Genomic DNA, 19,924 nt, shown 5'->3' with positions numbered 1-19,924 from the left:
ATACGGCCGATACACGCTCCGTATGTCACGGACCGAACGCGGCCGTCTGAATAAGGCCTTAGTCTAGTTACACAGTGCGGTGAAATCCCATTTTTTTTTGCCACAATTTTTGCAAAATCGCTGCAAAAACGTGATTTGACCGCACTGTGAGAATATAGCCTAACAACACTTTTCATGTCTTGTATCCTTTTTTTTATGCAATTTTCGTAATTGCGGCACAAATCACGCGGTTTTGCCGCGATTTTTATATAATTGCGGCAAAACTGCGCCATTTTTGCCGCGATTACGAAAATCGCGCCAAAAAAAACGCTAGGAAAACGAAAAAATACCAAAAAACATTTTAATCAACTTTATACATACTACAAATGGGGTCAGGGGGATGGGAAGCAGGATGGATAGGGGAACATACTCACCAGCCTGCAGGTCCGTTCGGCAGTGTAGAGGAGCTGGGGGGCGGGCTCTCCACACGCAGCTTCAGCACATGCTGCATCTTCCCCTTCCACTGAAGCTACAACAGGTATGCAGGGGGTGCCGCGGGCGTTGCTAGGGGGGTTCCGCGGGCGTTGCTAGAAGGGTGCCGCGGGCGTTGCTAGAAGGGTGCCGCGGGCGTTGCTAGAAGGGTGCCGCGGGCGTTGCTAGGGGCGGGGCACGAGCGTTGCGAGGGGGGCAACAGTCCGAGGGGGGGGGGCAACGGCAGCCCGGCGGGCCCCTTTTCTTCATCCATGTGGCCGGGCCCCTGACGGGAGTACCAGTAATACCCCCCTGATGGCAGCCCTGCAGGGGTCTCAAACTCGGCCGGGTAAATGGGCCGCACATAGAAAAAAAAATGTGAAGCATTACAAAATTATTGTTAATCAATTCGTTATTTAAAAACTACTATAATAGTACTACATTACTATAATAATAATAATACTACATGACTATAACAATACTACATTACTAGAATAATAGCACTAGGTTTAAATGGGAATCTCTGCTCCTGACATCACTGTCCATATATGGACAGTGATGTCAGGGGCTTCCCCAGCCGAAGTCCTGGAGCAAAGGCACTTCTAGCATTCTGACTGGGACTCCAGCTCGGCTCCTGACATCACTGTTCATATATGGACAGTGATGTCCGGGGGCTTCCTCAGAGCAGGTCGCTAGTATAAGCGACATCAGGGGCTACGTCATTCGCCGACGCAATCCTCTTTCGGCCTGCTCTTTCCTCTCCCGAGGGAGCTATGGTGCCCCGCGTGCCGCAATGACAGCCTCAGGGGCCACGTGTTTGAGACCCCTGCTATATACTGTAGATATTCCATAAGTGTCTAAGTTGGGAATACCACTTAATAACAAAAAGTTAATAGCAAAAGCTTTTTGTTGTCCTCTTCTGTCACAGAGTTTAAAATTTGTTAGACATTTCTTAGTTAGATCTGTTTTTAGAAAGCTGTGTGACCATTCATATGGCTGCCACATGGGTTAGACCAGCTTTTCTAGACTCTTGAATGGCAAGTCTGTCTATTTCAACCTATATGGCAGCCATACCGGAGTCAGGGTAAGCTTGGCGATAAGCCCTGTGGAAAGATAAAATGGAGATCAACTTTTACAGCCTGCAGCAGATGTGTCTAGTTGTGCAGCAGTAGGGATGCAGGGAATGTACAGCAGATTTGCTATTTAGGTATGTTCACACGCGCAGTCAAAAAGGTCTGTAAATACGAAGCTGTTTTCAAGGGAAAACCGCTCCTGATTTTCAGAAGTTTTTTATGCCACTCACGATTTTCGCTGCGTTTCTTACGGCCGTTTTCAATAGAGTCAATGAAAAGCGGCTTAAAAAACGTCCCAAGAAGTGTCCTGCACTTCTTTTTCGCGGCAGTTTTTTTACACGGACGTTTTTCAAAACGGTCGTGTAAAAAAAATGGCCCATCGGAACAAAACACCGTTTTTCCCACTGCAATCAATGGGCAGATGTTTGGAGGTGGAAGCATTTTTCGGCGTTTATGGCCCGAAAAACGGCCGAAAATAGGCCGTGTGAACATACCCTTAGGGCTATAGGAAATCTAAGCGACAGCCTGTGTGGAATCTATAATATGGACTATATTGGGAGTGATCAATCTTTCCCAAAACCAGGTGTAAATAAGACAAGAAGACAACACGGGCTTCCCTATGACCACCCCAAGAATTATTCCTACATGAAAACAATGGAGGTCCCTCACTAATTGTGGTAATGCCGCCAGCATCTACCCATGGGTTTCCAGCTTTACTGATGTATGTGTTTTTTTTGTTTTTTTTACAGAAATTATCAAAACACAACAGTCTGTGACTCAACAGGATATTCTCACCCATGCACTTGCTTATGAACTATGTTTGAAGAATATAAGGGCCTATTTCCCTAGTGTGGTCAAAACATAGATTATTGCTGCAATTACTGTGAAAAACCGCTGCATTTTCAATGCTTTTGTGGTAATAACCTAGCATCATGTGAATAAGCCTTTAAGCAGACATCAGGTAGAACCTTTTATATGGCTAGTTTACAAGCACACATCGACGATAACAACACGCCAATCGGCGCCCGTTTGCTTTATCTACATGGACCAATGATCGGGAGTATGGGTAAAAATTATTGTTAATACTAACGGTCGTCCCCATGCAGTGTGCATCTTGTCAACAGCATGTCCCCGGTTTACACGTGGAGCTGTGCTGCCAACAAACGTTTGGTTTTTTTGCCCACATAAAAGATGCGATCAGCTGACAAACGAGCGTTTGCTTGTTTGTCGGCTGATCGCTGCCATGTTTACACAGGACAATGATCGGGAACTAGCATTCGTACGAACGCTCCTTCGATGATCTGCCTGTGTAAAAGGGCCTTTAGGATAAAGTGGTTAATTATTGACAGATTACGGCTATTTATCTCTCAGTTTACCCCAATTAGTGCCTGAACTACGTTTACCATCCATTATAAACATGTATACACATAAAAGGGACTTCGAAGAGATCGGTTTACATCCTCAGCAGGCAAGGCCAATATTCAGCATAGATCATTTATTATATAGTTCTGCTGATAATCATTCTTGCAAGTCAGAGTATGGATATTTCTATAATCTCCTGCTATTAAAGGCAATGTACACCATTGAAAACTATTATTTATTTATTTTTTAATCAGCTTGATTGGTGCAACTTTGCAATTACATTTTATTAAAAAATATTTATACTTTTTGAGATACAGCTGTATCCGTCCGGTCAGAGTGACTGACGGGTTCAGTGACTGGATCCACCTGTTATCGATCACATCTAAGTTATGAACTTAGATGTGATCGGTAACCGCTCGATTCTGCGTGTCAGAGACACGCAGGACCTGCCGTCACAGAACCCATCAGTGCCGCTGACCTGACGGATACAGGTCTCAGCGCTAGATACAGCTGCTTTGTTTACAGAATACAAAGCAGCTGTATCAAAAAGTTAAAATATTTTTTAATAAAAGGTAATAATAAAGTTGCACCAATCACACGGATACACGTTTCTATTTTAAAAAAAGTTTTCAAAAGGTCTACATAGCCTTTAAATCAGTCTATGGAAAAGTTGCTGAGCTAACACAGACTAGAATTTCTAGCGATTTCAGTAGTAAGATAGCAGTACTAGAAGTCCCCCTTGTAGCTTAGGGAATACGGTAAGTGGACAATACACAGGTGCAGAAGCGTCAATGACGATTTGGCCACACAGTATTATTTGAACACCTCTTTTTTTCAAATGACCAAAATACAAGAGATCTATGCAAAAGATGGAAACGGGATTGTTTAGCCAGCATCAATTGCTTTTTTGCTACATGAAATCCAGGCAAATAGCCACTCACATAAACAGCCGTGTGAACAGCCCAATAGACATGCTTTCATTTTAATGCAGCCGTGTGACGGCCTTAGCTTCAAGAAAGTAGAATACTCAAACAATTGCACCATTTATGGCCAACTTAAAGAGGAGCCGTGACCGGTTCAGCAAAGCCCAATTTCACAATAGAAGCGGAGATCGCGCTGTGCAGGGAAGGAGAGAAGCGGAATGATGCCGATAGGACAGGGTCATACAGCCAAACCAAACTACGCTCCCAGTGAAACCTTTGCGTCACCACCCCTATGGCTAGTATAGCCTAATTAGAATAAAAAAAAGTTCTCATAACTCGGAAAGTAAAAAATGGATTGGGATACAAATTACACAGACATCAGTGTGAGGCTGGGTTCACACGACCACATTAACGTCCGTAATGGACGGACGTATTTCGGCCGGAAGTCCCGGACCGAACTCAGTGCAGGGAGCCGGGCTCCTAGCATCATAGTTATGTACGATGCTAGGAGTCCCTGCCTCTCTGCAGGACAACTGTCCCGTACTGTAATCATGTTTTCAGTACGGGACAGTTGTCCTGCAGAGAGGCAGGGACTCCTAGCATCGTACATAACTATGATGCTAGGAGCCCGACTCCCTGCACTGAGTTCGGTCCGGGACTTCCGGCCGAAATACGTCCGTCCATTACGGACGTTAATGTGGTCGTGTGAACCCAGCCTGACAGCGCCTATGACAAGAGGTAGGAAGTTGGGCTTTACTGAACTGGTGACAGGTCCTCTTTAATGCAACAGGTTTTAAATCATCAACATATCACAGTTTGGCATACAACACCTATAGGAGTTATCCTGTGTCACAAATGTAATGTATGCGCCAATACCAAAAAAAAGACACAGGAAAAGGTTTTATACCAAGTACATCTATACTAATATGTTAACTATGATAGTGTGGTGTCCTATCTGTACAATTGACATATCCAAAACATTTTAGATGGTGGTAATACACATGATAAGTGCCCATGTGAAAGATAACGCTATGTATATACATATATATTTTACTAATAAAGTTGTACCTTTCATGGTATAAAACTTTTTCCGGTGTCCTTTTTCAGTGTTAATGCATATATAAAAAAAAGTTTAAAAGGAATTAAAGGGGTTGTTCCCAGAACAAATCTCTGACAATATGCACGATAAGGGCATATAAATGTACATGGGTTTTCCCATCTCAAAGTGATGACATTTCGCTAGGGTAGGCCATCTCCTTCTGACCAGTGGGCTGGGTTCACACGACCTATTTTCAGACGTAATGGAGGCGTTTTACGCCTCGAATTACGCCTGAAAAAACGTCTCCAATACGTCGGCAAACATCTGCCCATTACTTTCAATGTGCTTTACGATGTTCTGTGCTGACGAGCTGTCATTTTACGCGTCGCTGTCAAAAGACGGCGCGTAAAATTACAGCCTCGTCAAAAGAAGAAGTGCAGGACTCTTCTTGGGACGTAATTGGAGCAGTATTTCATTGACTCCAATGAAGAACAGCTCCAAATTACGTCCGTAAAAGACGCCCCGCAAAACGCGAGTACATGCAATTATGGCTGAATTTCAGGAGCTGTTTCCTCCTGAAAATAGCTCTGTAATTTCAGACGTAATTGCCGTTGTCATGTGCACATACCCTAAGGGTATGTGCACACACACTAATTACGTCCGTAATTGACGGACGTATTTCGGCCGCAAGTAGTGGACCGAACACACTGCAGGGAGCCGGGCTCCTAGCATCATACTTATGTACGATGCTAGGAGTTCCTGCCTCTCCGTGGAACTACTGTCCCGTACTGAAAACATGATTACAGTACGGGACAGTTGTCCTGCAGCGAGGCAGGGACTTCTAGCATCGTACATAAGTATGATACTAGGAGCCCGGCTCCCTGCACTGTGTTCGGTCCGGGACTTGCGGCCGAAATACGTCCGTCAATTACGGACGTAATTAGTGTGTGTGCACATACCCTAAGAATGACCCTGTGTAATGACCAATCACGGCCTGATGTGGTGATGTGCCGTCCATAATGATGGGTGGTGGTTGGCCACACGATGTCCCTATTGAGGACGGGTCATTACACAAATAAGTAAACGAAAGAGAAAGTTTATTATATTTGTATTTTGGCCTGATTGAAAGGATATCCTTGAGCTATTCTCTTTCATCCCCTGGATAAGAATTCTATCCTAGTTATATTGCCAGCTTTCCCAGGCTCCAGCTTAGAAAATCTACCAAATTATATGGCGAGTTCTGGGCTTATCACCGAATAACTAGGCAGATTTGACATTCAGGAATCTAAGAAAGCTGTGTGGTGACCCCTGTAGTAGCAGTAATGGCATCACATATATAACAAGGAACTAGTCAAATAGAATATTATATGACTCCACACAAGGACAGCCCATCACTTAAGAGGGAACTTTTCACATTTATAGGGAGCTATTTATACAGCAAGGAAAACAAAAATAAATAGGCAAAATAAATAAAATAATATTTTACCCCAAATATTGAGGCTACGATAAATAGTTGTGTTCATTTAAGCCACCGTATAACACGGGATTGGTAAAAAAAAAAAAAGGGAACAGATTGGTCAATGTGTCGTTATTATCCTGAAATCTGACGGAGTTGAAAGAATTCCCAATTTAGGAGATCACAGGCGGCTTAATAATGAGCTGCCAGGACGACGACCAAGGACAAAGATTAATAAAGATGCAACTCTGCTGTGATCAATTTGCATTTCAATAGCAATATCGTATAAGACAAGACTTCCTATCCTTCACCGGCCAGCGACAAAACTATTGCCACACGATACGACACGGATAATTGAGGCGTCCATGGAAGCTAAACGATCGGATGCGATCAATTAAAATCCATAGAAAAATGGAAAACACTTAATTTTCTTGTTAATCTTTCTGTGGATTTGGGGAATGATTATTGGCTGAAAGGCACAACACGTCAGGGATTTTCAGTATAGAATTGGTCGCAATGTTACGATTACTTGTCACGTTTATCTAGATATCGGGAGTAGATCAAAAAATATCATATTATTTTATCACTTTTAACAAAAATAGTTAATTTTGCAGTCAACATAATACAGAAATGATCTAATAACAGGTTAGTGGTAATATCGTACAGGAACGGACTTCTGATCAGAATGATGGGCTGAATGAAGGGAAGGGGCGACTTGCACCTACCAGCCTTGCACGGATCCTTGTACTCCGTTTCCTCGGTGTTATCTTCCATTAAGTATTCAAACCCAAATTGATAATCCTGCCCCATGGCCAGGCGGATGCCCCACAGTAAGGACAGGGCTACAGATGTCAGTGTGCAGAGCCTCCTCACATGAGATCCGCAGCCAGTCATTGCTGGAGACAGAGTACAAGTTTGGAGGGAGGACACAGGACCGGTGTTTGGACAGAGTGAGGCTGGGGCTGCAGGTGGGCAGAGAAGTTGGGGTGCAGCAGCGGTACAGCACAGGGCTCCGCGAGCTGGAGATGATAGCTGTGGGGGGATCGGGACTGCAGGCGGGGTATAAAGGGTGCAGGGGGCGGTGCGGGCGGGGCGTGGTCTCGGTGCCGTGCTTTCTAGATAGTCCCCGGCCGGGTGTTCCTCACTGGCTGCTTCGTCCAATCAGCCGCTTCCTGCACTCACCGCTCATTATAAAGCAGGCGGTCACTGGGAGCTGCCCACAACTTCTCCGGCGACGGCACAGTGCCCTGTGTAACGCTGGACCCTAGCAGAGCGCTATAGTATCAGTAATATATATAACGCCGGACCCTGGCAGAGCGCTAGAGTATCAGTAATATATATAACGCCGGACCCTGGCAGAGCGCTATAGTATCAGTAATATATATAACGCCGGACCCTGGCAGAGGGCTATAGTATCAGTAATATCTATTACACTGGACCCTGGCAGAGGGCTATAATACCAGCACTATCTATAACACCGGGACCTTACACAGCACAAAGCGCTATAATACCGGTACCTAAAACCTCACAGAGCGCTATAATACTAGCAAAGAGCTCCATAATACCAGCACCTGATATAGCACAGAGAGCTCTATAATACCAGCACCTGATACAACACAGAGCGCTATAATACCAGCACCTGATACAGCACAGAGCTCTATAATACCAGCACCTGATACAGCATAGAGCTCTATAATACCAGCACCTGATACAGCACAAAGTTCTATAATACCAGCACCTGATACAGCACAGAGCGCTATAATACCAGCACCTGATACAGCACAGAGCTCTATAATACCAGCACCTGATACAGCATAGAGCTCTATAATACCAGCACCTGATACAGCACAGAGCTCTATAATACCAGCACCTGATACAGCACAGAGCTCTATAATACCAGCACCTGATACAGCACAGAGAGCTCTATAATACCAGCACCTGATACAGCAGAGAGCTCCATAATACCAGCACCTGATACAGGAGAGAGCTCTATAATACCAGCACCTGATACAGCACAGAGCTCTATAATACCAGCACCTGATACAGCACAGAGCTCCATAATACCAGCACCTGATACTGCACAGAGCTCTATAATACCAGCACCTGATACAGCACAGAGCTCTATAATACCAGCACCTGATACAGCACAGAGCTCTATAATACCAGCACCTGATACAGCACCGAGCTCCATAATACCAGCACCTGATACAGCACAGAGCTCTATAATACCAGCACCTGATACAGCACAGAGCTCTATAATACCAGCACCTGATACAGCACAGAGCTCTATAATACCAGCACCTGATACAGCATAGAGCTCTATAATACCAGCACCTGATACAACACAGAGCTCTATAATATCAGCACCTGATACAGCACAGAGCTCTATAATACCAGCACCTGATACAGCATAGAGCTCTATAATACCAGCACTTGATACAGCACAGAGCTCTATAATCCCAGCGCCTGATACAGCACAGAGCGCTATAATACCAGCATCTGATACAGCACAGAGTGCTATAATACCAGCAAATAATACAGCACAGAGCTCTATAATACCAGCACCTGATACAGCAGAAAGCTGTATAATACCAGCACCTGATACAGCAGAGACCTCTATAATACCAGCACCTGATACAGCACAGAGCTCTATAATACCAGCTCCTGATACAGCACAGAGCTCTATAATACCAGCACTTGATACAGCACAGAGCTCTATAATCCCAGCGCCTGATACAGCACAGAGCGCTATAATACCAGCATCTGATACAGCACAGAGCGCTATAATACCAGCAAATAATACAGCACAAAGTTCTATAATACCAGCGCCTGATACAGCACAGAGCTCTATAATACTAGCACCTGATACAGGAGAGAGCTCTATAATACCAGCACCTAATACAGCACAGAGCTCTATAATACCAGCACCTGATGCAGCACAGAGCTGTATAATACTAGCACCTGATACAGCACAGAGCTCTATAATACCAGCACCTGATACAGTACAGAGCTCTATAATACCAGCACATGATATAGCACAGAGCGCTATAATACCAGCACCTGATACAGCACAGAGCGCTATAATACCAGCACCTGATACAGCACAGAGCTCTATAATACCAGCACCTGAAACAGCTCAGAGCTCTATAATACAAGCACCTGATACAGCACAGAGCTCTATAATATCAGCACCTGATACAGCACAGAGCTCTATAACACCAGCACCTGATACAGCACAGAGCTCTATAACACCAGCACCTGATACAGCACAGAGCTCTATAATACCAGCACCTGATACAGCACAGAGCTCTATAATACCAGCACCTGATACAGTACAGAGCTCTATAATACCAGAAAATGATATAGCACAGAGCTCTATAATACCAGCACCTGATACAGCACAGAGCTCTATAATACCAGCACCTGATACAGCACAGAGCTCTATAATACCAGCACCTGATACAGCACAGAGCTCTATAATACCAGCACCTGATACAGCACAGAGCTCTATAATACCAGCACCTGATACAGCACCGAGCTCCATAATACCAGCACCTGATACAGCACCGAGCTCCATAATACCAGCACCTGATACAGCACAGAGCTCTATAATACCAGCTCCTGATACAGCACAGAGCTCTATAATACCAGCACTTGATACAGCACAGAGCTCTATAATCCCAGCGCCTGATACAGCACAGAGCGCTATAATACCAGCATCTGATACAGCACAGAGCGCTATAATACCAGCAAATAATACAGCACAAAGTTCTATAATACCAGCGCCTGATACAGCACAGAGCTCTATAATACCAGCACCTTATACAGAACAGAGCTCCATAATACCAGCACCTGATACAGCATAGAGCTCTATAATACTAGCACCTGATACAGGAGAGAGCTCTATAATACCAGCACATAATACAGCACAGAGCTGTATAATACCAGCACCTGATACAGCACAGAGCTGTATAATACCAGCACCTGATGCATCACAGAGCTCTATAATACCAGCACCTGATACAGTACAGAGCTCTATAATACCAGCACATGATATAGCACAGAGCGCTATAATACCAGCACCTGATACAGCACAGAGCGCTATAATACCAGCACCTGATACAGCACAGAGCTCTATAATACCAGCACCTGAAACAGCTCAGAGCTCTATAATACCAGCACCTGATACAGCACAGAGCTCTATAATATCAGCACCTGATACAGCACAGAGCTCTATAACACCAGCACCTGATACAGCATAGAGCTCTATAACACCAGCACCTGATACAGCACAGAGCTCTATAATACCAGCACCTGATACAGCACAGAGCTCTATAATACCAGCACCTGATACAGTACAGAGCTCTATAATACCAGAAAATGATATAGCACAGAGCTCTATAATACCAGCACCTGATACAGCACAGAGCTCTATAATACCAGCACCTGATACAGCACAGAGCTCTATAATATCAGCACCTGATACAGCACAGAGCTCTATAATACCAGCACCTGATACAGCACAGAGCTCTATAATACCAGCACCTGATACAGCACAGAGCTCCATAATACCAGCACCTGATACAGCACCGAGCTCCATAATACCAGCACCTGATACAGCACCGAGCTCCATAATACCAGCACCTGATACAGCACAGAGCTCTATAATACCAGCTCCTGATACAGCACAGAGCTCTATAATACCAGCACTTGATACAGCACAGAGCTCTATAATCCCAGCGCCTGATACAGCACAGAGCGCTATAATACCAGCATCTGATACAGCACAGAGCGCTATAATACCAGCAAATAATACAGCACAAAGTTCTATAATACCAGCGCCTGATACAGCACAGAGCTCTATAATACCAGCACCTTATACAGAACAGAGCTCCATAATACCAGCACCTGATACAGCATAGAGCTCTATAATACTAGCACCTGATACAGGAGAGAGCTCTATAATACCAGCACCTAATACAGCACAGAGCTGTATAATACCAGCACCTGATACAGCACAGAGCTGTATAATACCAGCACCTGATGCATCACAGAGCTCTATAATACCAGCACCTGATACAGTACAGAGCTCTATAATACCAGCACATAATATAGCACAGAGCGCTATAATACCAGCACCTGATACAGCACAGAGCGCTATAATACCAGCACCTGATACAGCACAGAGCGCTATAATACCAGCACCTGAAACAGCTCAGAGCTCTATAACACCAGCACCTGATACAGCACAGAGCTCTATAACACCAGCACCTGATACAGCACAGAGCTCTATAATACCAGCACCTGATACAGCACAGAGCTCTATAACACCAGCACCTGATACAGCACAGAGCTCTATAACACCAGCACCTGATACAGCACAGAGCTCTATAATACCAGCACCTGATACAGCACAGAGCTCTATAATACCAGCACCTGATACAGTACAGAGCTCTATAATACCAGAAAATGATATAGCACAGAGCTCTATAATACCAGCACCTGATACAGCACAGAGCTCTATAATACCAGCACCTGATACAGCACAGAGCTCTATAATATCAGCACCTGATACAGCACAGAGCTCTATAATACCAGCACCTGATACAGCACAGAGCTCTATAATACCAGCACCTGATACAGCACAGAGCTCTATAATACCAGCACCTGATACAGCACAGAGCTCCATAATACCAGCACCTGATACAGCACCGAGCTCCATAATACCAGCACCTGATACAGCACCGAGCTCCATAATACCAGCACCTGATACAGCACAGAGCTCTATAATACCAGCTCCTGATACAGCACAGAGCTCTATAATACCAGCACTTGATACAGCACAGAGCTCTATAATCCCAGCGCCTGATACAGCACAGAGCGCTATAATACCAGCATCTGATACAGCACAGAGCGCTATAATACCAGCAAATAATACAGCACAAAGTTCTATAATACCAGCGCCTGATACAGCACAGAGCTCTATAATACCAGCACCTTATACAGAACAGAGCTCCATAATACCAGCACCTGATACAGCATAGAGCTCTATAATACTAGCACCTGATACAGGAGAGAGCTCTATAATACCAGCACCTAATACAGCACAGAGCTGTATAATACCAGCACCTGATACAGCACAGAGCTGTATAATACCAGCACCTGATGCATCACAGAGCTCTATAATACCAGCACCTGATACAGTACAGAGCTCTATAATACCAGCACATGATATAGCACAGAGCGCTATAATACCAGCACCTGATACAGCACAGAGCGCTATAATACCAGCACCTGATACAGCACAGAGCGCTATAATACCAGCACCTGAAACAGCTCAGAGCTCTATAACACCAGCACCTGATACAGCACAGAGCTCTATAACACCAGCACCTGATACAGCACAGAGCTCTATAACACCAGCACCTGATACAGCACAGAGCTCTATAATACCAGCACCTGATACAGCACAGAGCTCTATAATACCAGCACCTGATACAGTACAGAGCTCTATAATACCAGAAAATGATATAGCACAGAGCTCTATAATACCAGCACCTGATACAGCACAGAGCGCTATAATACCAGCACCTGATACAGCACAGAGCGCTATAATACCAGCACCTGAAACAGCTCAGAGCTCTATAACACCAGCACCTGATACAGCACAGAGCTCTATAACACCAGCACCTGATACAGCACAGAGCTCTATAACACCAGCACCTGATACAGCACAGAGCTCTATAATACCAGCACCTGATACAGCACAGAGCTCTATAATACCAGCACCTGATACAGTACAGAGCTCTATAATACCAGAAAATGATATAGCACAGAGCTCTATAATACCAGCACCTGATACAGCACAGAGCTCTATAATACCAGCACCTGATACAGCACAGAGCTCTATAATATCAGCACCTGATACAGCACAGAGCTCTATAATACCAGCACCTGATACAGCACAGAGCTCTATAATACCAGCACCTGATACAGCACAGAGCTCTATAATACCAGCACCTGATACAGCACCGAGCTCCATAATACCAGCACCTGATACAGCACCGAGCTCCATAATACCAGCACCTGATACAGCACAGAGCTCTATAATACCAGCTCCTGATACAGCACAGAGCTCTATAATACCAGCACTTGATACAGCACAGAGCTCTATAATCCCAGCGCCTGATACAGCACAGAGCGCTATAATACCAGCATCTGATACAGCACAGAGCGCTATAATACCAGCAAATAATACAGCACAAAGTTCTATAATACCAGCGCCTGATACAGCACAGAGCTCTATAATACCAGCACCTTATACAGAACAGAGCTCCATAATACCAGCACCTGATACAGCATAGAGCTCTATAATACTAGCACCTGATACAGGAGAGAGCTCTATAATACCAGCACCTAATACAGCACAGAGCTGTATAATACCAGCACCTGATACAGCACAGAGCTGTATAATACCAGCACCTGATGCATCACAGAGCTCTATAATACCAGCACCTGATACAGTACAGAGCTCTATAATACCAGCACATGATATAGCACAGAGCGCTATAATACCAGCACCTGATACAGCACAGAGCGCTATAATACCAGCACCTGATACAGCACAGAGCTCTATAATACCAGCACCTGAAACAGCTCAGAGCTCTATAATACCAGCACCTGATACAGCACAGAGCTCTATAATATCAGCACCTGATACAGCACAGAGCTCTATAACACCAGCACCTGATACAGCACAGAGCTCTATAACACCAGCACCTGATACAGCACAGAGCGCTATAATACCAGCACCTGATGCAGCACAGAGCGCTATAATACCAGCACCTGATACAGCACAGAGCTCTATAATAGAAGCACCTGATACAGTACAGAGCTCCATAATACCGGCACCTGATACAGCACAGAGCTCTATAATACCAGAAAATGATATAGCACAGAGCTCTATAATACCAGCACCTGATACAGTACAGAGCTCCATAATACCAGCGCCTGATACAGCACAGAGCTCTATAATACCAGCACCTGATACAGCACAGAGCTCTATAATACCAGCCCCTGATACAGTACAGAGCTCCATAATACCGGCACCTGATACAGCACAGAGCCCTATAATACCAGCACCTGATACAGCACAGAGCCCTATAATACCAGCACCGGATACAGCACAGAGCTCTATAATACCGGTACCTAATACAGCACAGAGCCCTATAATACCAGCACCTGATACAGCACAGAGCCCTATAATACCAGCACCGGATACAGCACAGAGCTCTATAATACCGGTACCTAATACAGCACAGAGCGTTAGAATACCAGCACCGGATACAACACAGAGCTCTATAATACCAGCACCTGATACTTCACAAAGCTCTATAATACCAGCTTCTGATACAGCACAGAGCTCTATAATACCGGTACATGATACAGCACAGAGCTCCATAATACCAGCACTTGATACAGCACAGAGCTCTATAATATCAGCACCTGATACAGCACAGAGCTCTATAATACCAGCACCTGATACAGCACAGAGCTCTATAATACCAGCACCTGATACAGCACACAGTTCTATAATACCAGCACTTGATACAGCACAGAGCTCTATAATACCAGCACCTGATACACCACACAGTTCTATAATACCAGCACCTGATACAGCACAGAGCTGCATAATACCAGCACATCATACAGCTCAGAGCTCTATAATACCAGCACCTGATACGGCACAGAGCTCTATAATACCAGCACCTGATACAGCTCAGATCCCTATAATACCAGCACCTGATACAGCAGATTCCTCTATAATACCAGCACCTGATACAGCACAGAGCTCTATAATACCAGCATCAGATACAGCAGAGAGCTCTATAATACCAGCACCTGATACAGCACAGAGCTCTATAATACTAGCACCGGATACAGCACAGAGCTCTATAATACCAGCTTCTGATACAGCACAGAGCTCTATAATACCGGTACATGATACAGCACAGAGCGCTATAATACCAGCACCTGATACAGCAGAAAGCTGTATAATACCAGCACCTGATACAGCAGAGTCCTCTATAATACCAGCACCTGATACAACACAGAGCGCTATAATACCAGCACCTGATACAGCAGAGACCTCTATAATACCAGCACCTGATACAACACAGAGCTCTATAATACCAGTACCTGATACAGCACAGAGCTCTATAATACCAGCACCTGATACAGCACAGAGCTCTATCATACCAGCACCTGATACAGCACAGAGCTCTATAATACCAGCACCTGATACAGCACAGAGCCTTATAATACCAGAACCTGATACAGCACAGAGAGCTCTATAATACCAGCACCTGATACAGCAGAGAGCTCCATAATACCAGCACCTGATACAGCATAGAGCTCTATAATACCAGCACCTGATACAGGAGAGAGCTCTATAATACCAGCACCTGATACAGCACAGAGCTCTATAATACCAGCACCTGATACAGCACAGAGCTCCATAATACCAGCACCTGATACAGCACAGAGCTCTATAATACCAGCACCTGATACAGCACAGAGCTCTATAATATCAGCACCTGATACAGCACAGAGCTCTATAATACCAGCACCTGATACAGCACAGAGCTCTATAATACCAGCACCTGATACAGCACAGAGCTCTATAATACCAGCACCTGATACAGCACAGAGCTCTATAATACCAGCACCTGATACAGCACAGAGCTCTATAATACCAGCACCTGATACAGCACCGAGCTCCATAATACCAGCACCTGATACAGCACAGAGCTCTATAATACCAGCACCTGATACAGGAGAGAGCTCTATAATACCAGCACCTGATACAGCACAGAGCTCTATAATACCAGCACCTGATACAGCACAGAGCTCCATAATACCAGCACCTGATACAGCACAGAGCTCTATAATACCAGCACCTGATACAGCACAGAGCTCTATAATATCAGCACCTGATACAGCACAGAGCTCTATAATACCAGCACCTGATACAGCACAGAGCTCTATAATACCAGCACCTGATACAGCACAGAGCTCTATAATACCAGCACCTGATACAGCACAGAGCTCTATAATACCAGCACCTGATACAGCACAGAGCTCTATAATACCAGCACCTGATACAGCACCGAGCTCCATAATACCAGCACCTGATACAGCACAGAGCTCTATAATACCAGCACCTGATACAGCACAGAGCTCTATAATATCAGCACCTGATACAGCACAGAGCTCTATAATACCAGCACCTGATACAGCACAGAGCTCTATAATACCAGCACCTGATACAGCATAGAGCTCTATAATACCAGCACCTGATACAACACAGAGCTCTATAATATCAGCACCTGATACAGCACAGAGCTCTATAATACCAGCACCTGATACAGCATAGAGCTCTATAATACTAGCACCTGATACAGGAGAGAGCGCTATAATACCAGCACCTGATACAGCACCGAGCTCCATAATACCAGCACCTGATACAGCACAGAGCTCTATAATACCAGCTCCTGATACAGCACAGAGCTCTATAATACCAGCACCTGATACAGCAGAAAGCTGTATAATACCAGCACCTGATACAGCAGAGACCTCTAAAAATACCAGCACCTGATACAGCACAGAGCTCTATAATACCAGCTCCTGATACAGCACAGAGCTCTATAATACCAGCACTTGATACAGCACAGAGCTCTATAATCCCAGCGCCTGATACAGCACAGAGCTGTATAATACCAGCACCTGATACAGCAGAGACCTCTAAAAATACCAGCACCTGATACAGCACAGAGCTCTATAATACCAGCTCCTGATACAGCACAGAGCTCTATAATACCAGCACTTGATACAGCACAGAGCTCTATAATCCCAGCGCCTGATACAGCACAGAGCGCTATAATACCAGCATCTGATACAGCACAGAGCGCTATAATACCAGCAAATAATACAGCACAAAGTTCTATAATACCAGCGCCTGATACAGCACAGAGCTCTATAATACCAGCACCTTATACAGAACAGAGCTCCATAATACCAGCACCTGATACAGCATAGAGCTCTATAATACTAGCACCTGATACAGGAGAGAGCTCTATAATACCAGCACCTAATACAGCACAGAGCTCTATAATACCAGCACCTGATGCAGCACAGAGCTGTATAATACCAGCACCTGATGCAGCACAGAGCTGTATAATACCAGCACCTGATGCAGCACAGAGCTCTATAATACCAGCACCTGATACAGCACAGAGCTCTATAATACCAGCACCTGATACAGCACAGAGCTCCATAATACCAGCACCTGATACAGCACAGAGCTCTATAATACCAGCACCTGATACAGCACAGAGCTCTATAATACCAGCACCTGATACAGCACAGAGCTCTATAATACCAGCACCTGATACAGCACCGAGCTCCATAATACCAGCACCTGATACAGCACAGAGCTCTATAATACCAGCACCTGATACAGCACAGAGCTCTATAATACCAGCACCTGATACAGCACAGAGCTCTATAATACCAGCACCTGATACAGCATAGAGCTCTATAATACCAGCACCTGATACAACACAGAGCTCTATAATATCAGCACCTGATACAGCACAGAGCTCTATAATACCAGCACCTGATACAGCATAGAGCTCTATAATACTAGCACCTGATACAGGAGAGAGCGCTATAATACCAGCACCTGATACAGCACCGAGCTCCATAATACCAGCACCTGATACAGCACAGAGCTCTATAATACCAGCTCCTGATACAGCACAGAGCTCTATAATACCAGCACCTGATACAGCACAGAGCTCTATAATACCAGCACCTGATACAGCAGAAAGCTGTATAATACCAGCACCTGATACAGCAGAGACCTCTATAATACCAGCACCTGATACAGCACAGAGCTCTATAATACCAGCTCCTGATACAGCACAGAGCTCTATAATACCAGCACTTGATACAGCACAGAGCTCTATAATCCCAGCGCCTGATACAGCACAGAGCGCTATAATACCAGCATCTGATACAGCACAGAGCGCTATAATACCAGCAAATAATACAGCACAAAGTTCTATAATACCAGCGCCTGATACAGCACAGAGCTCTATAATACCAGCACCTTATACAGAACAGAGCTCCATAATACCAGCACCTGATACAGCATAGAGCTCTATAATACTAGCACCTGATACAGGAGAGAGCTCTATAATACCAGCACCTAATACAGCACAGAGCTCTATAATACCAGCACCTGATGCAGCACAGAGCTGTATAATACCAGCACCTGATGCAGCACAGAGCTCTATAATACCAGCACCTGATACAGTACAGAGCTCTATAATACCAGCACATGATATAGCACAGAGCGCTATAATACCAGCACCTGATACAGCACAGAGCGCTATAATACCAGCACCTGATACAGCACAGAGCTCTATAATACCAGCACCTGAAACAGCTCAGAGCTCTATAATACAAGCACCTGATACAGCACAGAGCTCTATAATATCAGCACCTGATACAGCACAGAGCTCTATAACACCAGCACCTGATACAGCACAGAGCTCTATAACACCAGCACCTGATACAGCACAGAGCTCTATAATACCAGCACCTGATACAGCACAGAGCTCTATAATACCAGCACCTGATACAGTACAGAGCTCTATAATACCAGAAAATGATATAGCACAGAGCTCTATAATACCAGCACCTGATACAGCACAGAGCTCTATAATACCAGCACCTGATACAGCACAGAGCTCTATAATATCAGCACCTGATACAGCACAGAGCTCTATAATACCAGCACCTGATACAGCACAGAGCTCTATAATACCAGCACCTGATACAGCACAGAGCTCTATAATACCAGCACCTGATACAGCACCGAGCTCCATAATACCAGCACCTGATACAGCACCGAGCTCCATAATACCAGCACCTGATACAGCACAGAGCTCTATAATACCAGCTCCTGATACAGCACAGAGCTCTATAATACCAGCACTTGATACAGCACAGAGCTCTATAATCCCAGCGCCTGATACAGCACAGAGCGCTATAATACCAGCATCTGATACATCACAGAGCGCTATAATACCAGCAAATAATACAGCACAAAGTTCTATAATACCAGCGCCTGATACAGCACAGAGCTCTATAATACCAGCACCTTATACAGAACAGAGCTCCATAATACCAGCACCTGATACAGCATAGAGCTCTATAATACTAGCACCTGATACAGGAGAGAGCTCTATAATACCAGCACATAATACAGCACAGAGCTGTATAATACCAGCACCTGATACAGCACAGAGCTGTATAATACCAGCACCTGATGCATCACAGAGCTCTATAATACCAGCACCTGATACAGTACAGAGCTCTATAATACCAGCACATGATATAGCACAGAGCGCTATAATACCAGCACCTGATACAGCACAGAGCGCTATAATACCAGCACCTGATACAGCACAGAGCTCTATAATACCAGCACCTGAAACAGCTCAGAGCTCTATAATACCAGCACCTGATACAGCACAGAGCTCTATAATATCAG

At 44.8% G+C, this 19,924-nt stretch overlaps 1 protein-coding gene across 1 annotated transcript in view; it reads right to left on the bottom strand.

The window, feature by feature from the left end:
- The window catches only part of TLL2 (tolloid like 2), a 144,508-nt gene extending 137,165 nt beyond the window's left edge, over positions 1 to 7,343 (bottom strand). Inside the window, exon 1 of the mRNA XM_075841504.1 lies at positions 7,029 to 7,343. Coding sequence (XP_075697619.1) covers positions 7,029 to 7,197 — 169 coding nt within the window. The 5' untranslated portion in view covers positions 7,198 to 7,343. The remainder of the gene's footprint in view (positions 1 to 7,028) is intronic.
- Between the last annotated feature and the right edge of the window lie 12,581 nt (positions 7,344 to 19,924).

Source organism: Rhinoderma darwinii, chromosome 11 (genome assembly GCF_050947455.1).
Source record: "Rhinoderma darwinii isolate aRhiDar2 chromosome 11, aRhiDar2.hap1, whole genome shotgun sequence".
NCBI lineage: Eukaryota > Metazoa > Chordata > Amphibia > Anura > Rhinodermatidae > Rhinoderma > Rhinoderma darwinii.
This window is presented reverse-complemented; position numbering and strand designations above follow the sequence as displayed.